The sequence below is a fragment of the Aythya ferina genome (genome assembly GCF_964211825.1).
Source record: "Aythya ferina genome assembly, chromosome: 20".
NCBI lineage: Eukaryota > Metazoa > Chordata > Aves > Anseriformes > Anatidae > Aythya > Aythya ferina.
In genome coordinates, this window is record NC_140318.1 from 2,014,038 (window position 1) to 2,042,032 (window position 27,995).

General features: G+C 49.3%; 2 protein-coding genes and 1 long non-coding RNA gene across 4 annotated transcripts; 2 read left to right on the plus strand and 1 right to left on the minus strand.

Annotated features, from left to right (window-relative positions):
- Nucleotides 1–1,952: 1,952 nt before the first annotated feature.
- On the plus strand, nucleotides 1,953–11,662 carry LOC311421645. Of its 2 annotated transcripts, none has more exons than XR_014684940.1 (5): nucleotides 1,953–3,147; nucleotides 7,566–8,837; nucleotides 9,210–9,546; nucleotides 9,691–9,814; nucleotides 10,950–11,662. It is a non-coding gene; the product is annotated as an uncharacterized lncRNA (long non-coding RNA). The 2 variants fall into 2 exon arrangements; XR_014684941.1 differs by having other exon boundaries at nucleotides 2,035–3,147; nucleotides 7,566–8,460.
- MRRF (mitochondrial ribosome recycling factor) lies at nucleotides 3,987–17,965 on the minus strand. Its single transcript, XM_084493780.1, has 7 exons — nucleotides 17,843–17,965; nucleotides 16,775–16,960; nucleotides 16,164–16,319; nucleotides 14,821–14,939; nucleotides 11,954–12,045; nucleotides 6,944–7,103; nucleotides 3,987–5,191 (listed from the first exon to the last, which is right to left on the minus strand). Exons 2-7 carry the CDS (start codon nucleotides 16,944–16,946, stop codon nucleotides 5,114–5,116), a joined length of 777 nt encoding a protein of 258 aa, XP_084349906.1. The 5' UTR covers nucleotides 16,947–16,960; nucleotides 17,843–17,965; the 3' UTR covers nucleotides 3,987–5,113.
- Nucleotides 17,966–17,971: 6 nt separating this feature from the next.
- On the plus strand, nucleotides 17,972–27,993 carry RBM18 (RNA binding motif protein 18). The gene is made up of 5 exons (XM_084493781.1): nucleotides 17,972–18,141; nucleotides 21,658–21,784; nucleotides 22,902–22,988; nucleotides 24,794–24,879; nucleotides 26,252–27,993. Exons 1-5 carry the CDS (start codon nucleotides 17,993–17,995, stop codon nucleotides 26,409–26,411), a joined length of 609 nt encoding a protein of 202 aa, XP_084349907.1. The 5' UTR covers nucleotides 17,972–17,992; the 3' UTR covers nucleotides 26,412–27,993.
- Nucleotides 27,994–27,995: the final 2 nt, after the last annotated feature.

Sequence of the window (27,995 nt, forward strand, 5' to 3'; positions counted from 1 at the left end):
TAACCTGAGCCCCAGGAAAGAAGGACTCAGGAAAGCGCTTTCAGCAATCATATTCATCATCTTCAGCCCAGGCTCATTAGGCTCGCCGAGCCCAGCCCCGCCGCTGCCAACGCCTCCCGCACGCAGATAGAGCTGCCGGCCCAGACAAATAAATGCTTCCAGCTTCCCGGTGGATGCAGCAGGTCAGGGAGCATCTGATGCCAATTACCTGCGGTGTAGGGTTCCCCGGCCGCTCTCACCGGCCCCGCACAGCGAGGTTCTCCAGTCCATGTGCCCACCTCTCCCTGTGGCCTTCGGGGTCCTGGCCCCTGCCCAGCCCTTGTCCTTTGGGGACCAAGGGGGGAGTCTGGGGCTCCCATCTCTTGCAGGTGGAAGAGCAGCCCCGTGCCACTGGTGGTGGCTCCTCCGTGATGGGAATGGGGACCAGAGATGTTTCGGGGGACACCCCTTTGTGTGACCGTCCCCACCATGGCTGGAGCACATGTCCCTGCTAGGGCTCAACTCCCCCGTGTCATAACCACGGTAGGAGCAGCCATGGGGCCTTGACGAGTGCTGCTGTAAAATGGGTGCAGGCGGTCATGCTCACACGGTGGCTCTTTGGGGCACTGCACGTTTCCACCGCTCCGGGCTGCCGCCGGCCGGGATGTCCTTAATGGGCCCAAAGGTCGGCATCCCTGCACCCGGGGCCACGTGGCGGAGGGACCCCAGGCAGGAGCCCGGCACGGACGCGAGTCACTCAGCATCAACGCTGGGGGCCAGGAAATTGCAGCGGACACAAACCTAAATACACCGTGCGTCGCCCCCAGGTAATCAGGGGCTTGGCCAGATTCCGGCTGACAGCTTAAATGCTTTAATTCTTCGGACGCTGCGTTTCAAGGGGGTCCCGTGCGCCGAGAGCTTCTCCCAAACGGTTTTTGTGCTGGAGATTTGTCTGTAATTGGAGGCATGTTTCATTCCCCTGAAACTAGCCAGGTCCCCGCTGGAGGAGGGGGCTGCGGGAAGGCAGCAATTTCCCTTATGGAATTATTTACCTGATTAGAGAGTTTATTTTATCAAAATTGCTTCAGAATGGGGCCGCTCAGTGTGTCCAGTGTGGGGAGCTCCCTGGTGGGGCTGGCGGCCTGGAGACAGGTAATTTGTGTGGTTAATGGGACTAATCCACCAGGCAATTACACCAATAGATTTCACGGCTGCAAAGTGCTCTGTTCCCATTAATTAAAAATCTGTTAAGAAGATTAGCACGTAAAGGTATCAAAAGAAACCCAAGAGTTTCTTTCCCCACTGGCCCCCGAAGGCGAGTGTGGGAGTGCTGGATTGCTCGCATTAGCACAAAAATTATTCTTTTAAAGGTAAGGGCTCCACATCCAAAGTAACTGCTGACAGTTTTCCCTGACTTCCCCACCAAGAGGTCCTTTATGTTTAATTATAGTTTGTTTAAATTAGCCCTGATTGTTAGCATGGAGTGCTAGTTTAAATATATTCTGAAGGCATTGTTCGCCCTGCCGGGGTTGGGGGGGGCTGCCCCTGGCTGAGCCCTGTGCCTGGGGCAGGTGCCCCCGCACCCAGCGAGGGGATTGGGGACGGGGGTCCCGGGTGGGCACGGGGATGGGGGCTCCCAAACCGAGCATCCCCTGCCTGGGCCAGCCTTGATGCAGCAGCAGGAACCCTTCAGGGGCCCAGCCACCGAGCACTGGGCTTCAGTGGGCATCCCCCTCGCACGTGGTGTTCCCATGCCCCCTGGAGAGCCCCGTGCCCCCCAGAGTGTCCCATGCCCCCCAGAGGTGCCCATGCAGTGCAGCAGCACCCACTGCATCGCTCCATGGTGCCGGCCGCATTGCCTCAGCCCTTCGCTCCCAGAGCCACTCCTGGCCTTCGTCCACAGCCAGACAACAAGTGAAACAAAAGCGAATTCCCCGGCAGCTGAAGGTGCCATTTTTACGGCTTGGCTGAGCAAGGAAGTATTTTTTTGATCTCTTAAAATCCTGAATATTATCTGACAGTTTATCTTGTTTCTCCGCATCCGTGTCTTTGCAGCAACGCCAGCTCATTTACATGTGTATTGCGCCTGCCTCCACGGGTGCTGAGGTCAATTGAAACTCAAGAAAAGAGGAGAAATTTATGCAAAACTGTTGATTGCATTTGTATGTAATGAAATCATCCAATATTCATCTGACTATAGACTCTAATCTGAAAGGAGAAGTGAAGGACATAAGAGTCACTGGAAAGCAATAATGAGCTTCTGTAGTGATTAAAAAAGCACTTGAGCTTTCTGAAAATCCAGCCAGAAATCGTGTCTAATCAACACGGAATATAGGAGGCAGAGATTACATTGATACATTTTGCAAAGCTCACTGTTGAAAATGTATGCGAGCTGTAAACTCTGACATGCCATCCATGGTCTGTTTTATACAAATCCGGGAGGCACACAATCAGAGCCTGGGCTCGTCCCTGGCACAAAGCAATCTTGGTGTCTCTGCTCGATGACTCATAAGGAGTGCAATCACATCTATTTTGAAGAGCAATGTTGTTTTTTAACTGTGTCGAGAGCTTCCAGCTTCCTCGGAGTTTTTCCTGCCTTTCGCTTCCACCCTGCTTTCCCCGTGGCCGAGGCTCTCAACGTGCGGGTGGCAGGAGCCCGACGGCGCTGCTGCGGCTCCACCGAGCAGCAGCCCGGAGGGGAGCAGAGCGTGGAGCTGCCGTCCTCGGCCATCGTGCTGGCACCCACGGTGCTGGTGTAGGGCACTTGGGGGTCTGGGCAAAGCCCCCTTCACATCCCACCACCCTCCTGTGAACCCCCCTCCTGCTGCTGCTGCTGCACCCAAACTGTTTGATGGCCAAAGCAGCTTGCTGAAATCAGTGCTGTTACACCCAAATGTTTTCTGGCTGCAGTCTCTGTTCCTCCTGGGTTATTTGGCGCAGCTGGAGCTCCTTCTCCACCCTCCAACAGCATCAGCTGCAGCTTCTTATCAGCGCTGGGCACAATCCAGGCTCCAGCTAACTGAAGGGTTGCTGCTGGCACTGGTGGAGGGAGCCTTTTTATTTCCACCTTGCGTTGCTGTGTGCTGGAGATGCTGGGGCAGCAGCAGAGCAGATATTCAGCAGGACCAGCCCAGAGCCACCCCTGTGAGCCTGCTGGATGTGGTGACAGTAAGTGTGATGTCCTCTGTCTTCTCTCCTGGACTAGCAGTGACCCTGCTGCAGGCTGCCTGTGCTGTGGCAGGCATGGGGTGATCTCCCTGCCTTGCATGTGGTTGGTGCCATGGTGGTCCTGTGTGGCTGGAAGGTGCCTGTCCTGCTGTTTGAAGGACAGGTGAATGGTGTGGCTCTGGTCAGTGTGTGCTGCTCCCTCAGGGCTGGGGCAATGGTGGCTGCTGGTGGCACAGAGCACTGAGGGCTGCAGGAGGACATGAGGGCTGCCTCCCCTGCCTGGTGCCCTACTGTGTGGTGATCAGCTCTTTGTCTCTATTTCCCTGCACAAAACCTACCTCTGCACCTGTGTTGCTGTGCCACTGAGGCCTGCATCTCCGCCCTTGCCTCGCAAAGACACCGGGTACGCACACCAGGGACAGGCGGCCCCGTCCCCACAGCACATGGCTGCCGGTGCCTGAGGGAGGCCTGGGGCAGCCATTTTGGATGGTGCTCAGGTGCCTGTACAGCAGCTCTGGTTTTACCCCTATTTCTAACTAATGTGGAGTGAGATGCGACAAGAATAGCAGTAAATACTTGAGGAATTCCCCCATGCAATGGCTCCCTGCAGCTTTGCTGCCATCCCATCACTACTGCCTTTAAGGCTGGGAGAACAGGAGGAGGCCGGAGGAGCCCCTGTGCCTTCCCTTCCAAGTGCACGTCCCTGCCACAACGGTCCCAGGCTGGTACAGGGGAAACCCTTTGGCCCCAGGCTGCTGCTGGGATGTAGAGGCTGCAACAACAGCAAAAAAGCCCAGTTGATAAATGTCAGAAGAAATACAGTAATCAGCTGAAAGCAATTTACTGAGCCATGTAACCGCCCTGGGCTCGCCATTTTCCTTTATTCATTTATCATGGTAAGTGCTTTGGCCAAAATACACAAAGCAGAGAAATTGTTGACATGTGGGGCCCTAGCAGAGCAAATCCTTCATCCTTCTCCCCCTCCCCACTGTGCACAAACTAACTTTTTGGGAGTTGTTTATTTAAGGACTGCAGAGGCTTGGTGCTCTTTGAACCCAAATGCTTTGGGAGTGGGTCTGTGGTGCTGGCCACCACCTTCCCTCCGTCTTGCCATTGCCTGAGGCTGCTTGCTGCTGTTGGAAAGTACCTGCTGGTAACCAATGGTTATAGTATGTGCTCAGGACCATGTCATGATTCTCCCTTCTCTAACCTCTGGAATGTGGAGCAAGCAGTGCGTGCGGGAAGATGTTGGCTTTGTAGACTCCTGTGCTGACTGTTGGTTGTTTTACTCCTGGCAAAAACAGCCATGCTCACAGTATTAATTTCAATTCTCTATCTATGAAGCCTAGGGAACTGCAAAGCCATGGTTCCTGCTGGCTGGTGTGCAGTAGGTGGTGATGAGTTGCCACACACCCTCCAGGAGTGGCTGGTGGCCAGGTCACAGGTAGCTGTGCTGTCCCAGCTGCTTCTCTGGAGAGGGGTGAACTCACTTTTGCTTTACTTTAAGCAAGAATAAATGAGGGTAACAACAGGAGTGTCAAGTTCCTCCTGCATGTGGTGCATGCTTCAACCAGCCCTAGACTGACTGCTGCTAGAAGCGCAACCAGGCCAGGGTGCGAGGCGATTCCACAGCCCTGCAGAGGGTAGGGTGTGCAGGAAACAGGCCAGCAAGGAGGTGACATGTCTGGTGGTATGAGCTTCACCCACTCCTGCTGAATTGATGCCAATTCTGCTGATGCCTGAATGAAGAACAGCAAGGAGAGTTTCCCCCTTCCCTCCAGCACCATCCAGGTTCAGGAATCCCAGTGGCCGGGGGATCCCAAAGCCCAGATCTGCTCTGGAGGTCTGGGAGACCTATCCCTGCCCATCACCTGAGGCTGCCTGACTCCAGGCAGGGATGGCCAGTGGGGTATGTGGCAGTCTGTTCTTGCTTGTGGGGGGGAGAGCATGTCCATATGGATGACATTTATCCAAGCAGCTCCTTGGTCTTTGCTGCCAGCAACTTGTCCATCTCTGCTGCAGCGTTGTCTGCCATTTGCTGGATCTGTGGCAACACAGCACAAGTTTGAGTCATGTACTAGGTAATGTCACAGTTTAAAGGAAAGGAACGACCAGACCATTTCCTGAAAGAAAGCCTAAAGCCCTCATAAAATCCAAAATAGTGCTTGGGCAATAGCTGACTCTTCCTAGAGCTCACAGCTGCCCTGGGTGAGTCTTTGCCAGTGCTACATCTGCACAGTGATAACAGGGATTGGTCAAAGGCTCTGAAAAGAGAAGCTCAACATGGACTGTCTGTGCAGCTCCTACTTAACTGCCAACAGACTTGGATGCTGGAGTACAGCATGGTGAGGGATCTGGGGGACTTCCCCATCAGTGCTCTGCTGTTTCAGTTAGACCCGCTCAGCACCCGAAGATGTCTGCACGTGCAAATGCCCTGTATCTAATTTACGCTTGCTGCAATCCTTGCTCTCCTTTCCAAGGCTCCTGGCAAAAATCTTGGCTGTGCTTCACAAGTTACTTGGTCAAGACCTTATTTACTTCAGGGAAAGGCAGAGTCAGAGACCAGCTGGTGTCTGCACCAGAGCAGAGAGGGCTTATCTCTACAGCCTTCTATTATTAGAACAGACCAGGTCACAGCAGGAACACAGCCTTAGCACACTAAGAATTCATACATGAAATAAACAGACCTGTTACTGCTTGTAAAAAAGAAAATTCTTGTAAACTGTAAGTTTCTTTTCCTTGTGTAAGAAATTTCTTGTAAAAAGAAGTAAACAGCTATTGCTAAAGCCCTGTCCATTGATCATGGTAACATGGGATGGACAAGGCAAACAGTTCCAAAATGGGCATGCGTGTATTTGAGTGAGTGAAGGGTGCATGTGCAGAGAAAGGTTGGAGCCTCTGGAAGTTTTGTGTACTACTTTTATAGGACTAATTAAGGTGCACTCGATTCCAAGGCATATAAGACCTTTCGTGCTAAAAAAAAATTTGGGTACAAGTGAAAATTAGACTTGAGATGCTACCTCTCTAAATGCAGAAAACCATCTGTGTGCTGTGGGACAACTGCTTCCCAACAGGATTCAGTTACAATAGCATGGCCATTTTTCCTGCTTGCACAAATGCTCTGTATATCAATGTTTATTTTTTTGAGTGCTCAGAGAACAGTTCTGAAGCATTTGCAACGTATCTAACTTTAGCTGTTAATAAACAAACAGCTAAAAAGTAATGGCCTGCCTTCAGAGGCATCAATTCAGCAAAACACTTATGCTTGTGCCTGAGTTTTTGCCCAAGTAATTGACTTTAGTGACATCTGCTCTTAGGGAATTAGGCGTGTGCTTAAGTATTTTCCTGAATCAGAGCCAAAAAACTCCTAACAGAGAATCTTGCTAGCCTTTTCATTAACAACAAACTGGAGCAATCCTCATTAATGCCAGCTGTTTTCTGATGTCCAGGCACTGCTTAAGTGGTGGTAAAACTTTGGGTAGCTTTGCTCCCCAAGATCAGCTGGTTTGTGTAACAATCCGTTGGACTACAAAAGCTTTCGGGGAAAATGTTTTTTCCTGTTTCAGCTTATGGTTCATACCATAAATTTGGCTTTGAGATTCAAGCCTGAAATCTCACAAAGAAAAAAGCAAATACAACAGCTGTTGCCTACTCCAAAAATTCAACCCAGGGTCACTTCTTTTCCAGCCAGGTTCTCAGTGCTGGAGGCTTGTCAGCAAGCTCTGGCATAAACGCTCACTGTGTGTTCACACTACTGAGCTGTGAAACGTGATATGCTAAAAGGAAAAAAAATTACCTGCTTTTCTAGCAGCCAGATGGTATCTTCAGACACTTTGCTCTTGAACTTCTTTACCTGGTTCATGCTTTTGCTTCGCACCTTTCTCAAGGCGTCTTTGGATTTGTTGGTGGACTGTTTGGCAAGCTTGGCCAGGCTCTCCCTATGCTCTCTGGTGACCCTATCAACAAAGAAGGGAAGAGAAAAGTGTCACATGTAGCACAGCCAGATTTATTTCCTGCGATTGGCAGACTGGACTTGGGGTAAATTCAGTGGCCATCTCTGCTGTGGCACCTTTCAGACAACTCCCCTTCCTCTGGGGCTGATGGGCTGTGAGAGAGCACCTGCATGGTGCTGTGCAGGTGTTACGATGGTGCTGGTTCTGTGCAAGGCTTCACGTTGCAACGGTGCTGCCCAGGGCATGCTTTTATCCTGCTTTGGTCACCCTGAGGCAGCTCAGCTACCTCTGCACATCTGCCATGGCAACACATCTCGGCACAGAGAGTCTCGAGCCTAGAACAGAAAGTTCCCAGCACAGCTCTAAGCTTAGGGACTTGGACTGAATCTCACTTGTTTTATGGTTGTCGCTGCAGTGCCTGAAAGTCATGCTGAAATGTTTAATTTCTTTTTTCTCCTGCCAAAGCATCTGCAGGGAAGAGGGAAAATCCAGCTCCAGACCTGAGACAGAGCTGAGAAGTGTAATTTCCCTGCAAAGCTGTGAGGAAACCTCCATCCATTCCTGAAACTCAGAGCCGTCTCCCTGCAACTGGAAGAGGCTGAATCATTTATCTGGAACCTATAGAGCTTGTATTTCACTTGACCTTATTCCAGCTCATCGTGACCAGGCATCTCCACCGCGACCGTGTGTAACACCCTGTCTGACAAGGAGGTGACACCAGAAATGGATCTGACATTAGCAGCTCGTACAGCCGCAGGTGATGTGGCACAGAGCTCCCCTGACACAGTGCCAGTCACAGAAAACTTCCAACTTTCCATCCCAAACTGAAACCTGAAGGTGATGAGGGAGCCTGGGATCGGCTGACATGTCATCTTAGCTCCAGTAGTGTTCCAGCACTTACAGCTGATCACTGTCAGCATCAACTGTTAGTGCTTAACAATAATATTGTAAATTATTTTCATGGCTATTGCGGTTTCCACATCACCTTGAGAATAAACGCAGTGCTCTCACTGAGACTTGCTATGCAGAGAGCTCCCGTCTGCTCGCGGAAGATATTGCAAAATAAACATTTCACGCGAATATTTAGAAATTGGCTGCAACAGCCTGGGTCACCAAAACACTGAGGCCAAGACTCTTCCTGCAAAGAAGTCAGGAAACCTGGGGCGAGGGCTCCCGCAGCAGCGCCAGCTCTGCCCCCTCGCGGGTATTGCTTACGGGGAGGCTGTCAGCGTGCATCGCCCTGCGCCTCTCGGAGCTTGCTGCAGCCCCATGCGTCGCGCTGCCTCTGGCACCGTCCTGCAGCAGATGTTTGCAGGGGCTCCGACCGCCACTCAGCACCGCCGGCTGTTTTTACTTTGAGGTACAGGAGGGAATAAGCTTTCCTGAACTGATCAGCGACTGCAGGGACTTGGTATCCCTGGAAGGGCTGACAGATGTAGAGCTGGGACCCAGCTGTGGCACTGTGGTGCCCCCTCGCACCCAGGGGACACCCTGGGGACAGCAACGTGGCCCCGTCCTTGCTGCAAAGGGGGGCGACCAGCACACAGACAGCAAGGGGCTTCTGGGCAGCACAGGCTGGGACTGGGACTCGAAGGCCTAATTAGAAGCGAGCGGGGTTACTTGTGGTTTCCTGTGCATCCCAACGCCGATGCCTTTAGGGCTTCTTTTGTTTAAAATCCCAAGCCAGAGGTCCTGCGGCACATGCAAAGCCAGCTCATAAACAGAGGTCTGGGTGAGGTCAGGTTCTCAGGCAGCTTTCTGAGGGGGCAGGGAGGGGAAAAAAAAAATAAAATCCATGGCTGCTAAACTGGGAGGAGGGAGCTGGAAACCTCTGCTCTCCTGCTGGGCGGTGGGGCGAGCTGGTCCAGGAGGACGGCCTCAGCTGGGGGAGGCAGAGTTTGCCCTTCGCTTTTCACCTCCCCACTCGCTTCAGCTTGTGCGAATTGTGCTGAGGGTATCACTCGCCTGCTCGGGGCTGCCGAGCCTTTAAGGAAATGTTTTTGTTTATGCAGGGCTGCCAGATTTCCTATGCTTCTTGGCACAGGGTCACAGCTTTTGTGCCTCCTTGTCTGTCTTTATTAACACCAATTTCTTTTTATCACTGCGCAGTGCCGTGGAGTTTCTCAGCGGGTTTTACGTTCCAACCAGACCGTATGTAAATTCTCAGCAATGCTACCACCGATGCCAGAAACGGACACTTTTTCAGTCAGATGCTGTTTCTGGTTAAGGAATCCATCAACATGAGCCAGGCCCATGGTTTTTAAGGACAGTTGTTTATTCCTGTACCCAGATCTGGGACTCTTAAGCTGTCTAGTAACTGTTGCAGCTGCTTCCTCTTTAATCCCCCAAAAGCATGAAGCAAACCTGGGGAAGGGGTGCCAGAAGCAGGGCGCAAGGACAAGGTTCCTATCCAGGGGCAGCTGCTGGATCAGTGCCACCACCACAGGTAAAGTGGCAAGGCTCAAACCCCGTGGGTTTCCAGGGACGATCCTGCCCTGCCAGGATCACCACAGAGCCTGGTGACCGCACACCAGTGTGTTCAGAAATGCATCCTACACCGTGGGTAACGTCTCCCCTGTTTCTGCTTCAGTCAGCAACCAGTGGTTTAAGCACTGCAGCACTTGGATGCTCCTTTCCCAGCATATGGCATGAGCACACCCACAGTGAAAACAATGCAGGCCACATCTCATCTCCAACACAAGGCGTTTATGCGGGTAAGAATAATTTCTGTATCTCAAATGCTAGGAATTTCCTGTGAATGAGAGGGATCAGTTCAAGGAAAGTAGGCTTAACTAGATACTCTGCATGCATAATTGCAGATAAACATAGGGTGCAAAATATATTATTCAACAAAAAGCATGAAAGAGACTTATTATGATGAGCTATCTGGAGAAACGCAGCTCAAACAGCTTTGTTTTCTTCAAATGAAATTTCTCAAGTCCCTTCTCCCCATAGTAGGTATCTTTGCATATTTCTTAAAGGGCAAAGGAAAATAAAAGCTCACAATGAGTCATTAAACTTTCAAATGAGTCATCTGGCTTTCAGTAAAGCATGTGTAAAAATATTACTAATTTACAAACAATATCCAGTGTAACACAATGGGTCCAAAAAAGATGAATCTAAAAATGAGGCAATACCATAAAAGACACAAGGTCAGGTCAAATTCGGCCACGAGATCGACCAATACAAATGTTCCCATGGCTGTGTTTTTTTTCTTCTTTTTTTAAACCCTCAGGGAATAATTTTTATATAAATAAATATTGCCTATGCAGTGCTAGCAACACAAACAGGCTAATACCTTAGGGAGTAGAGGGGATCCTAGCAGGAAGCAGAAATAAACACCAACAAAACAGTGTATTTTTAAAACTAGTGTACATTTTAACTGCAGTGCAAAAACTTATTTAATAGAATAAATACTGAAAAGTAAATTTCATTTTTAAATGGTCGGTCAAAACAATCTCAAGCCCTGATGTGTAGCTGCACATACGAGGCAAAATATAATGCATGGGTGTTCACCTGTTAAGTCTGATGAAAAAGTGTTTTTAGTAACAGGCAAAGATTGTTTGTGTTTGATTTACTTTTAACATCTTCCCTCATGAAATAATCCCTTTCTGCAGAAACACTGTCTCTTCATTGTTTGCCTGTTTTGCACACCTGCTGTAATTTTGATGATTTCACTGCCTCCATCTGTTGTATGTTCTTTGCAAATATTTTTAGAGAGTTGAGAAAATTAAATATTTCAGAAAAATATAGAAAAAACAGTTCAGAGTAGAAAAAATCAATTCAGAGAGATAATATTGAAGAGTAGTCTCTGGCTGAACTTGCTTATTTTTCTTCCATTTGCATTAGGTTTTAAAGATTGAAACAGTCTGCTTCACTTCTTGATAAGTGGATGAAACTCTGACAGATTTAGTTGTGTCAATTGAGTGGGTCAGAAAATGGAACTAGAGGCGCCCATGAGGGCAGACCTGCAAGGCAAGTTTTCCAAGCTGAAAATCAATTTAACTTAGGACTCCCTGGGCTGCCGACTGTCCAGGAAGAAAGCGACCAAGAGCAGCAACCCTTGTGCACCAGAGGAACAAGGGAGCACATTAGATCTTTCTTGGGGAGAGAAGACCTGGTTTTGATCCACGACACCACAAAAGAAAGTGACAGAACGTACATATTTGTTTGAAAAACAATATTTTTTTAAAGATCAAGATTTGTAGTTTTGGAGTTTCCTCCCCTGCAATTCATATTCAAGGATGACCCAAGTGCCCATTAACAATCAAACCACTGTGCAGCAACCCGGGAGCCTCAGCAATTATGAAGATAATGGTGCCCTCCTCCTCTGCCTCCTCTCCTGAGGAATGGGGGAAGGGCAGAGAGCACGGGGGGAAAAAGAAAATCAGCAAATAGAATGATAATGTCATTCCCTTTCACCGACAGCAACAGAAAGCTGCAATTAGACTTCTCTTGAATTTTATCTAGCATTTTGATCAGAGAATTTCTAAAGTAGATCTAAGGCACGAGAAATACTCGGTTCATCTTTACTTAGCAGTCACCTGCTCCTAAAACGCAGCGCACGTGTGCAGGGTTTGCATGTGCAGCCATCCCTTTGTGGGAGCTGTTCACAGCACCCCAGGGCCATGTAACCCTGGGATGGCAGATCACACAGTGGGGACTTTGTGCCTCTGCGTCTGACCAGGGCATTTTGAGGGCTCCATCACTGCAGGGTCTGAGCATGCACAGGTGCAAGGGCTGCTCTGGTCCCAGGGATTGAATGTGGGTGAGCTTGCCCTCTGAAGGGCCCTCACCGCAGCCCTCTGTGTTATCTTATGTGAGGGTGAACTTGGGCAGCTGTGGGCACTTACTTCGGAATCGGCACCCGAATCAACGTCCCATCCACTTCTGGGTTCAGGTTCATTCCACTCTCCCTTATAGCCTTCATAGCTGCAGCTGTGCTCTGTAAAACAGATCAAAAGGTAAAGAGAATTAGGAAATAATCATTCCCATATGCCAGAACTCTGTCAATAGTTGGCAATCCATCTCCACAGAACATGGAAACATTTACTTCTGTTACCAGTAAGATCAGGAAGTTACATTGGTGCGGAGAGCTTTGATCAAACTGAATGGGAAACTATGGCTGTGCTCGGTATCGGGGTAGGAAGGGCACAAAGGGGGGAGAGGGGAAGGGAAGCAACAACAAAAGAAAACTGTTTTGCTTCTTTGAAACTATTTGAATGGTTTGAGGCAATGCAGAGTGAAACCGCAATAAATTCCCTAGGCATAGCCTGACTGTGGCAAAGGAGATGAAAGATTCTGAGCATTTAAAAATTCCAGTTGAATGTTTTCCACTAGAAATCACACAGTGCCAATTTAGAAAAGTTAACTAACTTAACCACTTCAGCACTACAACCTAACCACATTACATCAGTAGCAGTTGGCTGAGAACGGAGCCTGTGCCCAGCTCTGTTTATTTTACAGCTTATTACTTAGGATTAAGTTTTCAAAACTCCATCACTGCTGACTGACACCGCTCTGCTTAAAAGGTGAGGTGTGCAGGTTTGCTTGGGAACTACAAAGTGAGTAAAATGCTTCCTTCCCTGTTTTAGAGTGCTGGTGAACTTTCACACAGCATCAAACGTGGTTAAATCACAGCTTTGCTGGCAACTCCCACAGTGCTCTGCCAGTTTGTTTCGTTCTTTGACATTGACAATAACAAGACCGAACTAGTCTATTCCTTTGGCACTAGTGTGGCATTTCCTACAAGGCGCATTGCTATTTCTGATATTCTTTCCCATTGTTAACTTTAGCTCCAGGCTGCTACAGTAGACCATGTTTATGAAGTTCAGTTTCTATCAACCGAGGCACAAACTAAAGCTCTGCACATTCATTTAGCTCTGCAATGCGTGATGTCACTGAATGAAATTAATGCTGGTCTCAGTGTTCTGTAAAACACAACGGCCATACTCTAAAACACAAAAAGTGCAGAGAAAACATAACAAAGAAGATTTCAGCATGTTAGGACTGTAACGTGTTATTCTATGCACAGTGCATGCTCTGTAGGAAGAGAATGCTCGCTAGAAGTTGTGTTGTTTAACATACATTCTAGAAGAGATAGAAATAGTGAAAATATTGTCTCCATCCTATCGCAGCACATAAAATAGCTGTAGTTAAAAGACATGATCTTGTTTGTTTTTGTAACTCTTGGGCAAACGGGATTTGGCCCTGTAAGTCCTCTTCTATAATTATTTTCTTTTCTAGACTCTTCAGGGATTTTTATGTGCTTTTCAATGCTATGAAGTATTGGCTATATTCTATAAATAATGACATCACATGAAAGTGAGTATAATGTTATTAAGCAGTTCAGCCTATCCATGGAACAGTTGTGGTGTAAAATATTGCATTGAGAGAAACAGTTACAGCTCTGGTTCAAATGAAAAGTGGTCCTTTGGCTTAGAAAGCAAATGCAGGCAATGGTAGACACGACGATATTGGTATCTTGATCTGCATGGACAGAAGCTGCATCATGCCATGGCTCCTCCGGCCCTCTCAGCTCTGGCACTCTGAGGGACCTCAGTGCACTCGCTGATGAGGGGCCTTCAGTCTTCGAAGTCATTATATGTGCTGGATACACTTTAAGAAACACTTAGGCATCAAGTGCCTTATGCTGACCTCCTCTGAGACTTTGCTGACTTAATTAATTGGGGAAAGCCTTTGCAAAATAAATAGAGATAAGCTTTGGCAAGCCTCCAGACCCGGAGCGGGATGAATAGCTAACCTTGCGGTCGCTGCCGCTCGCATCTGCAGGTCGATCTGCAGGAGCCCCCTGTGAGGGACTGCTAACGCCTGATCCTGAGGTGTGATTCATACTTGCTGCTTAATTTGGGGGCAAGTCTAAGCCTCCTGCAGAAGACTAAGGGAAACTGACCCTAATTTAGGGGTTCTGATCTGAAGGCGCTGTTAATGGAGGAGCTCACTAACTACAGCAGGGCCTGTGTTAGGCCTTGCTCCCGTTAGCCCAGGCCCAGCTCAGAGGCAACATCAGCAGCTGCTTTCCACGAGCTTCCAGGGGGTGCCCTCAGCCTCTGTGCTCAGTAAGCAAGCTTTATAGGAGTTTGATGGTGCCCCCAGCACAAGTACAGACTATTCCAACTGCACTTGTGGTTCAACACATGGCCATGTCTCCTCAAGGTGCTGCGCTGATATAAAACATCAGGGCAGATCCAGCACTGCTCCCACATGTGGAGATCAGGTCAACCAAAGGAGAGGGTGAGTGTAAGACTACTGGGTGCAGAAAAAGCAGGGGAAGCAGAGACCTGTCAGGGCACGGTGTGTGCAGGTGTCCTGCCAAGCACTGCAGCACCCTAACTTACAGATGCAGCTGACAGCACCCTAACCCCCAAAGCAAGCTGACCGGTCAGTGGTGTGCTCTGGGTATGAGCCTGAGGGCCCTCACGGCCTGATGTGCAGCACACCACTCCTGCCTGACCCCAGTGCTGCCACACGTGGGAGATGCCCTGCTCCAGACAGAGCACTTGCCATGTGCAGCGTGCAGTCAGCAGCAAAATACGGCTTCTGTTTTGTTTCAGACAAGAAGCGATACTCGGTGCGGTCAGAGCTCTCTGACCCTGTCCGATTTGATTGATTTTGTCCAATTGCTTCTTTGCTCGGTATCAACCCGTTTGTTCTGTCAGTAATTACCTCCCTTGCCATGCCTTCGGTAACGTGTCCTTACCTCTGGAAAATTGGTCATGTTGACTATGATGAGCTGAGGTGACTTCAGTGAGATTTGCCCAAGCTGGTTCAGCGGAAACTTCCCATCTTTCGTCACGACAATTATGTGATCAAGGGCCCCTCAAAAGAACCAAACACACGGGAATTTCAGTACGATACAGCACTTCAGGATGATGCTGTAGTAAAAACATGAATAGAGGGTCCCAATTTCCTTCTGTTGTGCAAAATATAGATGTTAATAAAGAAATTATATATTTTTTTTCATACTTCAGGTGCTGTTTATATTTATGCATCCCCTGCGGCATTTGCAAGTTAATTATTTTAACACTGCTGTAGAGCACAAAAACGTGAAAACAAAACTCACTTGTTACTAGAATAGGAAAACTAAACAAAGATTGCAAAGAATAAAAAGGAAATATTTTTAATTCTTAAAACTTAAACATTAAAATGTTATTACAAAGATCTAGAAAATGATTGTCTTTAACTTAGCAACGTTCCCTTAAACCCCTCATTTTTTCCAAGTCCCAAGAGGAGGTGCTATACACTGCCTAATTTAAAGTATTCAGTTTCTCCCTGAGCTACTCTTAATCTGCTCTCTTGTTTCTGCTGCAAAATGTTAACAGGCCAAAAGGCACATGGGACAAGAGGTACTTTATCAGTGCAATTAAAAAAAATACCTATGGTTAAAATAAATAGTTAAGAGACTGAGCTACACTTTCCAACTCCATTAAAAACTGAAGTGCTCCTGCCAGAGCAGGGGTGGTGAATGATTCAAATTTGGTCATTGTTTAATGTTAAATTTTATCCCTGAAACTTGATACTACTTACAAATACATATGTTCAGAGTGTTATAGTAACTGTAGCTTAGTCAAATATATTCACGTTTCTTCCTGAAACACAAAATTCAGTAAGTGAATAAGGCTTGTAAAGGTCAGTAACCACAAAGATGCATAGCAAAAAAAAAAGTTTGTATATGCCAGACACCAGCCTGATGGCAATTTCCAAAAGGCTAATTTAATGGCAATTGGATTTTTCCTGCCCTACTGCACCATTAGCTGACAACCTGCTTCTTCATCACATCTGCAAACAGTTCAGTTAGACACTTTTGACATCTCCCACTTAGAAAAGCTATTTCCAGGAAGCTATTAACAAAAATAGATTCTTCCTGGTCAAGCTCAGGGTGAAGAGAGCCTTCAGTTGGGGATGTCAAGGTTGCAGTAATCGGGTGCCCAGTGAATAACTCAATAAAAAGAAAATCAATTTTGAAAAAAACGGACTTCTCTGTTACTAGGATGGGTATCCTTCCTTACAGGCAGTAGAGCACCGTACAAGAAATTTACCAACCTGGTGAGGTTCTAACGCTGACATTTCTGTTGAAATCTTCTTTCAGAGCTTCCACCACCGCCTGCATGTCTTCATTGGTTGCCTCCAAATTGATAATATCTTCAACTAAGGCAGCATTGATATTCACTTTGGCTTGAGTCTGCCCTTTACCTTTAGCTGAGGATTACACAAAAAATATTTTCTGTTTCTGAGAACACTTAGTTGTTGTATTAGAAAGCAGAAAGAAGACGTTAGAACCACTGTTAGATTCAGAGTTGAGTCTAAGATAAACTGATATTCCTAAATGAGTAAATTGCCCAGCACTTGAGCACACGGGCAAGGTGTGTTTGAAGGCTGTGCTGTGTGCACGAACTCTAACTCCACAGCCTGGATGGTGCCGATGGCTACTTGCTGCTGCAGTGACAGCTCCATGCAGCACTTCTCCCTTAGGAAGGACTAAAGACTCCTGTACCCTGCAGTGCACTCGGGAAAACTAGCTCCTTCAGGGCTGTGTTCTGCCTAAGTTAGATTGATACTGGTACAGGAGAGAAAAGGAGTAAGAGGTTCTGCTTTCAGCAGTATCTGGCAACACCTCTGGGGGTTGCAGACCCGGGCAGAACGGCTGCCTGTACCTTTTTTGGTGGCCAGCTGCCGGGTCAGCAGCACCTGGTGGACACACTGCCTGCAGCCCTCCAGCAGCAGGGCTGGGCAGCCTGCAGGAGCCTGTGGCAGCCTCCTCATCATGGCCAACGGCGAATACAGCAGGGAGTGCAGGTGCCGAAAGCATCTCAGCGCCATGGCCATTGTTTACAGCTCACCTGGAAAGAGAAAAGAAGGGTGGGGTGCTCAGCTCGCTGAGCAGAAACGGCTTCAAGCCTTGGCTGTGTGTGTCAGGGCATGGTGACAGCAGAGTGGTGACAGCTGAGCAGTGACAGCTCAGTGGTGACAGCTGAGCGCTGCAGGCTGCTCCTGGTGCCCCTGCAGCTGCGTGGCTCAGGCCCAGGGACACCGTGCTGTCCCAGCCACCCGAAGGGCACAGCCTGGGGAGCCACAGCGGGAAGACACTCCTCGCCGGGGGACAGGGCACTTGTGACAACTTTGGCTTCCATCCTACCCGCTCTGAGGCTGAAAGGCATTCTTATTTTAAAGCCCTTATTTCAGGACGTTTGCTGCGGGGAGCTCTGAGGTGTTGTTGCAGCACAAGGGCAGGCTGGGGCTCGGAGATCCGAGCTGCAAAAGAACTGAAGGGGAAGGAGGTGGAAGGCCGGCTGGGCTGTGCTGGGCAGGGTGTGCAATTCCGAGCCGTGCCGTGCCCTACAGAGCCCTACAGAGCCGTGCCGTGCCGTGCCGAGCCGTGCCATGCCGCTCAGCACCGCGCCGAACCCCGCCGCCCAGGGCGCGCCACCCGCCGGGTCCGTGGCGCGCCCTCCGCCCCAAGCCCCGCCCCCGACCTCGCCCCCACCTACATGACCACGCCCCCCGCACACAGCCCCGCCCCTCCGCGACCTCGCCCCTGCAGCCCACGCCCCACGCGGCCCCGCCCCCTCGCGTAGCCCCGCCCCTTCTGCTGGCCCCGCCCCTCCCGGCCCGTTCCCCTCGCCCCTCCCCTCCTCGCCCCCCTCCCCCGCCCCGTTGGGGCCGTGCCGGGAGCCCCGGTTGGGGGGGGGGGGGGCTCCGTCCGCCGCCGCCTCCCCGCTCACCGTCGCTCGGGCCCCGCGCGCGCGCCGCTGACGTCACGGCCCCGCGCCGCCTACGTCACCGCCGGGCGCCGAGGGCGGGGCGAGGCCTGCGCGGGGCCCGGGGCGGCGGCGGCGGCGGCGGCGGGAGGAGGAGGTGGGGGGGGGGAGGTGATGGTGGGGGCCGGTCCCGGTCCGCCCCGCGCCGCCATGGAGCCGGGCCGCCAGGCGCTGCCGCTGGAGAACGCGTCCATCCTGTGCGAGGGAGCCCTGCAGGACGGGCACCGCCTCTGGATCGGGAACCTCGACCCCAAGATCACCGAGTGAGTGCCGCGGGAGGGGCTCCGACACCCCCAAACCCCCCGGTGACACCCCCGGGACCCCTCGGTGCCACCCCCGGTGTCCCCGTTCCCCCTCCAGACCACCCCGTCCCCCCCGGCACCGCCCCCGTTCCCCCTCCCGGTACCCTCGTTCCCCGTTACCCCCTCCCGGTACTCCCCGGTGCCCCCTCCCGGTGCCCCCCATTCCCCGTTACCCCCCCCGGTACCCCCCTGCAGCGGCCGAGCCCCCCTCTGCCCCTCCCCGCCACCCGCGGGGGCTCCGTGGCTGCGCTGAGCCCCGGCCCGGGGGTCACTGGGGGGGTCCGGGGGTGCCACCCGGTGCCGGGGCTCGGCTGGGGGCGTGCTGCCCGCTCCAGGATCCATCATCCAGGCTCCAGACCCGCGTCCTGCTCTTGGTTTGGCTTTAGGAAAGGTTTTACCCCGCTGAAGGTGGCATCGTCAGCTCTGTCTCCTTGCAAAAAAACCACAGAGGGAGCTCCTTGCGGTGCACAGAAATAAAGGGGTGTCCGTGTCACTGCTGCAAGTCCTTACAGACCCTGCAAGTCCACACTGACCCGTGCGTTCCTGGTCCGAGGCTCCACACCCGTCCCTGCTCACCTGGATTATCCCTGTTGAGCCTACGGATCGTGTGGCTGGAACCATGCACCTGAACGCTAAACAGCTCTTCCTTCTTTTCCAGCTTTTATCTGATTTTAGAGCATTGCCCTTGCAATGCCTGTGTTCGATTCCCTTAAGGTGGAGTGAAGCTGGCTGGGCTGTTGGTAGGGCTAATCATTGTGACTTCCTCCAGCAGAAATGAGTTCAGAAAGTCTCGGATTAATCCGAGACTTCCGCTTAGCGAGCAGCCTACAGCTGCAATCATGCACTGGGGAGTTAATGGGTAACGTGCACGTTCGAGCACAAGCTGTGGTAATAGGGATTTATAAATGTAGGGCTGCCTGCAAATTACAGCCTGCACGCCGGTGGCTTTCGGGAGGTTTGTGCATGTACCGAGCAGCTGTGGCTCCAACGGGGGGCTCGGAGGGGGTCGAGCACCAATGCCCCTTCTGTGGCAGGGTTTGGGGTGCCTTCTGGTGGGCTTCCTTACTGGTACCGGGTACTGGGGGGCTTCTTTTGGGTGGTCAGCTTCTGGGTTTGGTGTCGGTGAGCGAGGAGGCTGCAGAGTTCCTTCACCATCGCTGCAAGCCTCTGGTGCAGCATTTGTCGCCCGGGGGAGGTAGGAGATGCTTTGTGCTGCTACGTGGTGGAAAAGCCTTCCGAGACCCACATTTTGTGTCCAAACGCTGTGCTTCCAGCGCTGCAGCTACACACATGCTGCCTGGTCCCCAGCAGCCTTTGAATGACCATTAATTGCCTGCAGGTATGAAGTCGTGGGTGTCCGACTTCCTCGGCTGCTCTGCCGCTTGTCTGGGGTCCCATCTCGATGAGTCTCACCTCGAAAACAATGTGTGCACGAGTTGTTGTTGCAGCCTCCTCCTGGCTCCCAGCGGGGCAGAATTCCTCGCAGTAATAGGTTTAGCATGTGGCCCGCTACCTTCGCGGCATCCTTGGGACGGCATTGTTCAGAGGAAGCCTCGCCAGGGTTTGAATAGCACTCGGGGTGCCAGGAGGAAGGCTGGAGGAAAAGGAAACGGGGGAGCTGCGGGTTTGTCTCGCGTTCACATCAGATGAGAGGAAGTGGAAACTGGGGCTGGCCGCGGGGCCGCATCTGTGCGAGCGGCTCCGAGGCTCTGGGTAGCCTGGGTCAGTGCCATAAAAACGCTTCCAACATGGTCACACTTCTTTTTCTTTTTTTTTTTTTTTTACACTTGGGGTTTTCCACGACAGGTCTCCCTTGAATACTGAAGTCTTCTTCGCTTGGAGATGAGTCAAGCCACTGTCGATGCCTCGCTGTGTTAACACCGGCTTGTAGCCACAGCCCGAAACTTTTGGGTGCACACAGCTCGAGGTCTGAGCGGTTCCTTGTGGGGTAGATGACTCCGAGTGGTAAAAATCGCGTGTGTGGTTCGAAATCCCTCTTTGTATCATCTAAGATTTAAAGCTCATAAATTAAATAGACTACGTAGGTCGCTTCCAGGCTCTTCTAATAAAATATATTTTAAAGGAATGACTCTTGCTCTGCTGCCAAGAAAGCAGAAATAAACGGTGTTATTTGAGTGCAGAGGTGTGCAGGGGGACAGCCGCCACCACAAGGTAGCTGCAGGGCTTTCCCTCGTTGCTGAACGGGGCGCAGAGAGGATCCTTGCTGCCCGTCCCACGGCTCTCATTGCAAAAAGGGAACAGCGCTCTGGTAGTAAGGACTTCATCTCCATGCTGCTGAAATTGCAAGCTCTTCTTGTAGAAATATGTTCACAGAAGCAAACCTGGGGCATTTACACACTCTGGAGGCTCTGACAATTCAACACATGGGATTTATGTCGCACCTCCAAAGCTGGTGCTTTTACTGGTACAGCTGTGACTGCTTGAGGTGCAGCGCTGACGCCTGGTTTCTGTGGAACCAGCTCCCTTCTCTTCCTGCTCTTGTTTTTCTGTCTCTCCTGCCTGCTAAGCAGAGGCTGAGTGTCCGCGGGCCTCTTGGAAGACCCCAGCACTTCAGTGCTTCATCTGTGTTCTGAAGGACGTAGGAAGCGTCCCCTAATCACTTACAATGTGTTTATTCCCCTGGAAGATAACCTGGCCCTCCTGCACTGCGGGCCTGAACACTTTCTGTACCTTCACCTCTTTGAAAGTGCACATCCTGAACGTCCGCCGTGCCCGTGCTGGGAGATGACTCACGTTCCTGGAACTTTCTTGCTTGGCTCCTGAAGCTTACAAAGGGCCACAGCCCGTTTCAGACATCCTATCGGGCTTTATTAGGAAAAATATTGTCCTGTCCTTCCCGTTCGGACTGTCCCTAAAGTTACACGATGCACTTGGGTGTCCTGGGACACTGCTGATCTCTGTGTCTGGACACACGCTGTTCTGGGCACTGCCTGCCCGTGTGCAGCAGGATTTGTCCCTGTGGGTTTGGGAGCTGCGACTGTTCTCTCGTCAGGGAAGCTGGAAATTGGGCTAGGTTACACGCCTGCTAATGCTATACAGCTAATTGCCAGGAGAAGTTGAGTCCTAAGATGCCCTTTGTAAGCCCTTAGACAGTTCTTGGTCTCCAGGTTTGGGGTCAGCCGGTGCCTGCCCTAGCAGGTGCAGTTTGCCGTGTAGGTCAGCCAGTGGTGCTCAGCTGGGATCGGGGGAACCAAAAAAGCTGTAAGGATCTTCCAGGTTTAGATGTGGCCTCTGCAACAAACAGGCTCCTGATTTTAGGCTGCTCGTTGCACTAGAGGCTGAGCAGACAAATGTACTCGGGCTGTTCCAAATGTGTTAAAATACCAACGTGTGGGGAGAGGGAATAAAGGAGAGGGAGCCCAGGATGGTGGGGCTGGGTGTGAAACGTGTGCCTGTGCGGGTGTCCTTGCTTTCCAAGCACTGCTGGGTGCAATAAGTGTCTCCTTTCCCCTTCAGGTACCACCTCCTCAAGCTCCTCCAGAAGTTTGGCAAAGTGAAGCAGTTTGATTTTCTCTTTCACAAGTCCGGTGCTCTGGAGGGGCAGCCGAGGGGTTACTGCTTTGTGAACTTTGAAACCAAACAGGTATGATGCTTTTATGTAGGATTTTGTTTTAAATGACTGGCTTCTTTCCCCATCTCCTTTATGTCAATAAAAAGCTAAACCAGGAAGGGATTAATTAAATACTTAAATTAAATGCTTTCTCGTGCTGATTGCATGGGGCTGGTTCTTTGGTTCCTTTCTCTAGCGAGCTGGTGGAGGTGTGCACTGGTGGTGCTGCGATCCATGCAGAGCCTTGGATCAGCCTGCCAGACCCAGAACTGCTCAGAAGCCCTCCCAGGCTTCATGAACATGCAAACACCTCGTGTGATGCTGCCAGATACACAACATGCTACATCTGCAGCGTCCTGGAGGGAACTGCCTCTGGGTGCCCGTTTGGGGTTTATCTCTTGCAGTCTAAAATTCAAGTCATGCTAGCTCTAACACCAGAGCTGTAGTTATTTGTCAAAATTCTGCTAAATTGTTAAAAAGTTATGTAAAACAGCGTTCTTGGAGGTGGTGTGCCCTCGTCCTTTTGATGTGAAACCCTCCCTAAGGATGTCAGAAGAGCCGTGACGCGGTGCCAGAGCTCTGGAAGCTCTGCTGGAATGATTATTCATAGCCAGGCAGAGCAGCACTGCAACGTGCATTTTTAACTGCTGTGAATTAAGTTTTATGGGACTGTCCCAGAAGCGAGGTTTCGCTGCTTAACCTAGATCAGGGCCAAGTGGCTAACATCCCCAGTGTGCGCTAGCAAGATCTGGGGTAAGCATAGGTAGGTGTTTATGAGACGTGTAATCACTGTCATGAATCATGGCATTTTCGAGAGAAGCCCCTGTAGCACAAACCTCCCCCGGCACGCTGTTCCAACAGCTCCTGCAGCTGAGCTTTTCAAAACCTGTGTTCGTCTTCCCCATTTCCTCCCCCCAAGAACTGAAGGAGTCTGCCCTGCTGGTTTATAAAAGTCTGGTTACTCAGGTGGGTGTGGGAGGCTTCCAGATATTCCTGGGTTGGGATACAATGGGATAGACTTTCTTTGCTGTCCGTTAGCTTTACTTACAGAAGGCTGAGTTACAAAGAGAAAAGGGTCTTTACGTCTGCGACAGTTTTGACTGAGGACTCGGTTTGTTTATTGAACTGTCTTCCTGTGTGTCCTGTGCAGGAAGCAGAAAAGGCGATCCAGTGCCTCAATGGGAAGCTGGCCCTTTCCAAGAAACTGGTGGTGCGGTGGGCACACGCACAAGTCAAGGTAAGCCTCTTGCTCTAAATGAAAACTGCGTTTAGTTTTTGAAGGCAAAAATCTTTAATATTAAGGAACAATTCTTATCAAGGCCGCCTTATCCTGGCAAGATAATTTCAGTCCGTTCTGGGAAATAATTCTCATGGAAATAGCACAAACGATCTGCCACTCCTCTCTTCCACCTAAGCTGTGCTGGATCAGCTATGAATGAGAATAGGCCGTTTAACCTGATGTTCTTTGTAAAGGAGCTTCTAATCAGAGCGCTGTGAACAGGTTACTCTGTAAATGTCTGCATTTCAACTTTTCCCAAGCGTAGGGAATGATTGGCTGAAAGTCTGTATCCTTCCCTTTGTGGTTTTGCTCCCTTTTTGGATTGGAGATGCATGGAAATTCCCAATTACTAGGCGCTCTGTTACTTTGTTCCACTTGTGAAAGCACTTATGTGGCAGCAGCTCTAATTACTTCTGACTTCTAAAGCAAGGTAGTTCACTTCTAAACTAAATATCATTTTATTGCTTGCTCTATTGCATAAAACATTAAGTGTTTAGTATTAACTTAAGCAGTACCTTCTGGAACATCCTTGTTTTAATGTCACTGAAGGCTTGTCTTGTTTCTCTTGCAGTTATTTGCTAACTGCTATTTGATAAAGCAACGTAGTTTGAATAACTTTCTGTGCAGAAGGTTGGGGGGAGGCAGGGGAACCTGCTTATTGCTATTTGCCTGTGGGTAGTTTGCTTTTAAACATGTGTTGATTATCTTATAGATGACTTCCTAGCCTTTCTCTTACTGAGTGTAGCAGTGCGTTTGTTTTGGAGTGTTATAAAGGGAAAAGGGAACAAAAAATGAAAACCAAGGGCAGGTATCTTTGTTAAAGGAGACCATGTTGTTTTAATTACTGGCTTTGAGGGCTCCAGGCTCTTGTCAGCGCCTCCAAATGTGTGCAGATCCAGTCTCCGTTTTCTTGGGCACTGGAGCCACAGGCACCTCTGGGTGCCTGATGAGCGTTTGGGCCACAAAGGAGCTTCAGCCAGAGGAGCAGGCGGCGGCTCAGCTGGGACTTCAGAGGGTAGCTCAGTGCTGGGCCGGCCAGGGCATGGCACAGAGCATACATAAACAAGCAATTTCTAATCTGTGACTGGAAAGATTTAACAACACACAACCTTAGCTTATTGCAACAAGTGTTTATTTTAGGCAATAGCAGCACTGTGCTAAGTAGCTTTAAGATGAGCAGCCAAGGCTTACCAGACACTGTCAATTTGAGCAGCTCTGCTGAAAAACAAACCTGAATTTGTGCCAAGCGCAACAAGGAAGCGGAGCACTGTGAATAGTTCAGGAGGCCCGTTGCCCACAGAGAAGACAGGCTCACAAGCTGCTTTTTACGGAAAGGAGGTGGTTCCCAACTGATCTGGAATGCGTTTTTCTTCCAGCACTGCACAATTCAGAGGAGTTGGGTGCTTGGGTTATCTTCTCACTCTGAACACTGTCTATAAAGGCTGTAGTGATGCAGTGCAGTAGTTGCCTTAAAATTTAACATCTTTACTTTGTCTTATATAGTTGGGAACAGGAAGTAATAAAATGGGATGAGGTGTAAGGATCCATAGTACAATGTACATAAGTGTGCAGTATCTACACATCATGTTGGCACTAAACAAGCATCGTGGTTAGGGCTTGTTGTAGTGTTTGGCCATGAAAATCATTCAGTTGAAAGATTCACAAAACCCAAGGTGATATTAATCCAGATTTAAAGCATATCCATAAGCAAATGTTTGTGTTTGTAATTCCAGTTGACTTGAATGTTGGTTTTCTGTTTGCAGAGATACGATCATAATAAAAATGAGAAGATTCTTCCAATCAGCCTGGAGCCATCTTCCAGCACGGAGCCACCCCAGTCTAACCTAAGGTAGGAGATGGAGTGGGTGAGAGGTGACCAAATTGTGGGAGTGATAAGGAGTTAATGTCTTAGATTTCAGTAAGATCTAGAGTTGGCATTATCTTTGTACTAAAAATCTAACATGGCACTGAAGCTGTTTGTAGATGGGCAGCATGCTGCGAAGTGTCCCAGATGAGTTACTTAAGACTTGATGTTCATTTTCTAATGTATTAAACTGCTGGGACACTTAAGGGAGAAGTGGTAGAGAGAGGAATTGGAAATATGCAATACTCCAGCTCACTTAGCCAGAACGTGCTTTGTACTTCACATGAATTTCAGCGAGAGGTTTTGTACTCTACTAATTTCATTAAGCAAAACGCTTATGAACAAGAACTTCCTTTATAATGGTGAAAGATTTTTAAAAATCTTTCTCCATTAAATTACAAAAAAAAAAAAAAAAATAAAACGCTGCCGGCATTAGGATTAGTAGGTCGTGTCTGTGGGATGTGGTTAAATTCTCCAACCCCAGGGCTGCTTTGGTTTACGGTTTGGTTAAAGGTGTGTGTGATTTCCAACCCCACCCCCCAGTGTCGGCGGAACCTTATAAGGAACTGAGACTTGGGATAATTAATTTGCCTACAGATAAAATGAGATTGAAATTCAGAAGTACCGTGCTAGGGAAGTAATGAGCAGAGAGACGGAGTCGTAGCTAGCAACCTGCACCTCAGTGACACAAAGGAGCTGTTCAGTGAGGACAGATGCCGCAAGGAGCTACCGTGGAGAAGGGAACGTTCCTCAGTCCGTACCCAGCAGAGGGTAGTGGATAACAAAAGTCCTAGGAATTTGGGGTGTAACCTAGGATAGCTTCTCCCTCTGGGATAAACTCTGGTAATGTTGAAATAATGTTTCTTCCTGGCCCAATTAGAGTCTGGGGTTTTCCCATCCCGAATGGTCGTGTAGCTGGGAGGAAGTCTGGCTTTCATTTCTCTGCTGCTTCCAGCAGCCTTGTCTGAGCTGCACTCTGCTGCACATGCTCAGAGCTCCTCGGATGACTTCATTTTGCATGAAGTAGGAAGCCCTGTTCTGTACTCATCTAGCTCAGAATCCTCAAGAAAGTGCTGAGTAGGTGCAAGGACTGCTGTTTCGTGGTGCTGTGTTGTGCCATGGAGGGCCTTTCCTAAGCAAATCCATGCTGAGAATTCAAGTGAAATAGCGTGGGCCTTAGGCAGTAGATTCCTGCTTCCTGATTTCACGCTTGCGGAGGCAGTGATGGGGTCTGCCCAGCTGCTCCTGGTGCAACGAGGTATTCAGCTGTCAACACAATTTTTGGATTGCTGTAGTGTGTTTCCATGCTGAGATCAAGCTCAATTTCTCTTTTTTTTTTTCCCCCTTCTCTTTCCAGTGTCAGCGCAAAAATAAAGGCCATTGAAGCGAAGCTGAAAATGATGGCAGAAAATCCAGATGCCGAATATCCAGCAGCACCCGTTTATTCTTACTTCAAACCACCAGATAAGAAAAGGACTACTCCTTATTCCAGAGCTGCCTGGAAATCTAGGAGATGATGCTTATGAATGGATGATGGTAGCAAGAAACACTGCTTTGTGTATCTGGAATCCTCCAATGCTTTTGTACTCTTCTAGAGTGAGAAGGATACTGCCACCTGAGCACAACACCACTGCACATGGCACAGGGCTTTGTAACACCTTAGGTGGTCTGCTGAATACTCCTTACTGCCAGTGTAGCTCCACAGCTGAACACTGTTCAGAAAAGCAGGTTGCATTCAAAGCCTCTGGTGAACATCCAGACAACCTCTTGTTAGCCCATGTTCATTAGCAAGATTAGAAACAGTAACCAATGTATGGAGTAAAGCACATCCAAAAAACTCCATTTAACTGATTATTTTTAAATTTTTTTTTAACAAAAAATATTCCAATTTGTGTTTTAAATGGAGGGGAAGCACTTGGTTTCGATTAGCATTCTGTAGTTACCATGGAAAACTTTTTCATCTTAATAAAACTCATTTTAAATAGACTTTGCAACACTTTAAGTAACTGTGCATGCAATAGTTCATATGCACCAAAGCAAATTTACTTTGCATTTTGACTTGCTAACTTCAGGATAAGTCGTGACACAGCACGGGTATTTGCAGTGTCATCTGGGCTGTAGGTATGTGCCTCTGTGTTGGAATTGGGGTATTTACACACCACTGAGGTTTGTTCTGTGCCATAAGCTTCAGAGTGCAGCAGTGGCATATCTGATGTTTGCATTCAGTAATCCCCTGTAGTGGTAGCTCTTCCTAAACCAGATGTGACAGCGTGAGAATAACGTTGCAGCCTCAGAGACATCTGTCAAGCACATGACCTCAGCACTTGCCCACCAACCAGTCCAGCTCCTGTTCTTTCCACTGGCTGGTAAGGGAGGTTGATTGTCTCTCAGTGTAATTCAAGTGACCCAGGTGTTTGTGACAAAATTGGTTCTGCTGCCTGCTGAGGCTTACCTGTGCAAGGTGTTTAATGGAGAGGTCTAATGGGTGGCATTTTACTGAAATCATTTGATCTGCAGCTTGTTCTTTTCCTTAAATGTTCTCTGCAAAATTGAAAGATCTGAAGAAGGACCACTCTGGCAGTGTTTTCTCCTGTGTACATGGTACTGTGACTGCGTGTGCAAGAGGGATATAGGAGAACTTGTGTTTTCAGGTGTGGTAGATACTGTTCTGATTTTGTTGATGTTCACTTTCTCAAGTCCTTTTAGCAGTCTTTACCTTGTCTGTCACTCTTGAGTTGCTTCCCCAAGCTGGCGAACAGTGGTCTCAAACAAGAGGAAGAAAGTGATTTTTAAACAGCCTCCATTTCTGTGCACAGGTGTTGCTCACTTGTATAGCAAAGTAAGGTTTGTATTCCCAAAGCGGTGCACCTGCCTTCAAGTGCTGAGCACGCTTCCTGCTTCCCAACTTAGCATCTAGAATGAAGCTGTGCATGTGTATGATGGATAGATTAAAAGCCTGAATTGTTAAAAAGTAGGTCTTGTGCTGTTAAATATTTGCTTTCTAATTTTCTTTGGGTACCTGAGTAAAGAGAAAGTGGTGTCATTTGGAGTTTGTACCCCTGTGAATGTCAATAACACCCATTTACATTCCTCTGTGAACA

Bases quoted from the DNA above. Each gene is read 5' to 3' on its own strand.
- MRRF (XM_084493780.1), bottom strand. From the start codon at position 16,946: ATGGCCATGGCGCTGAGATGCTTTCGGCACCTGCACTCCCTGCTGTAT. The intron at 16,320-16,774 runs GTACAGGCAGCC...TGTAATCCTCAG, and splicing joins GCAGCTGGCCACCAAAAAAG to CTAAAGGTAAAGGGCAGACT. The intron at 5,192-6,943 runs GTAATTTTTTTT...GTGTTGCCACAG, and splicing joins TCTGGCTGCTAGAAAAGCAG to ATCCAGCAAATGGCAGACAA.
- RBM18 (XM_084493781.1), top strand. From the start codon at position 17,993: ATGGTGGGGGCCGGTCCCGGTCCGCCCCGCGCCGCCATGGAGCCGGGC. The intron at 21,785-22,901 runs GTATGATGCTTT...TGTCCTGTGCAG, and splicing joins TGAACTTTGAAACCAAACAG to GAAGCAGAAAAGGCGATCCA. The intron at 22,989-24,793 runs GTAAGCCTCTTG...TTCTGTTTGCAG, and splicing joins GGGCACACGCACAAGTCAAG to AGATACGATCATAATAAAAA.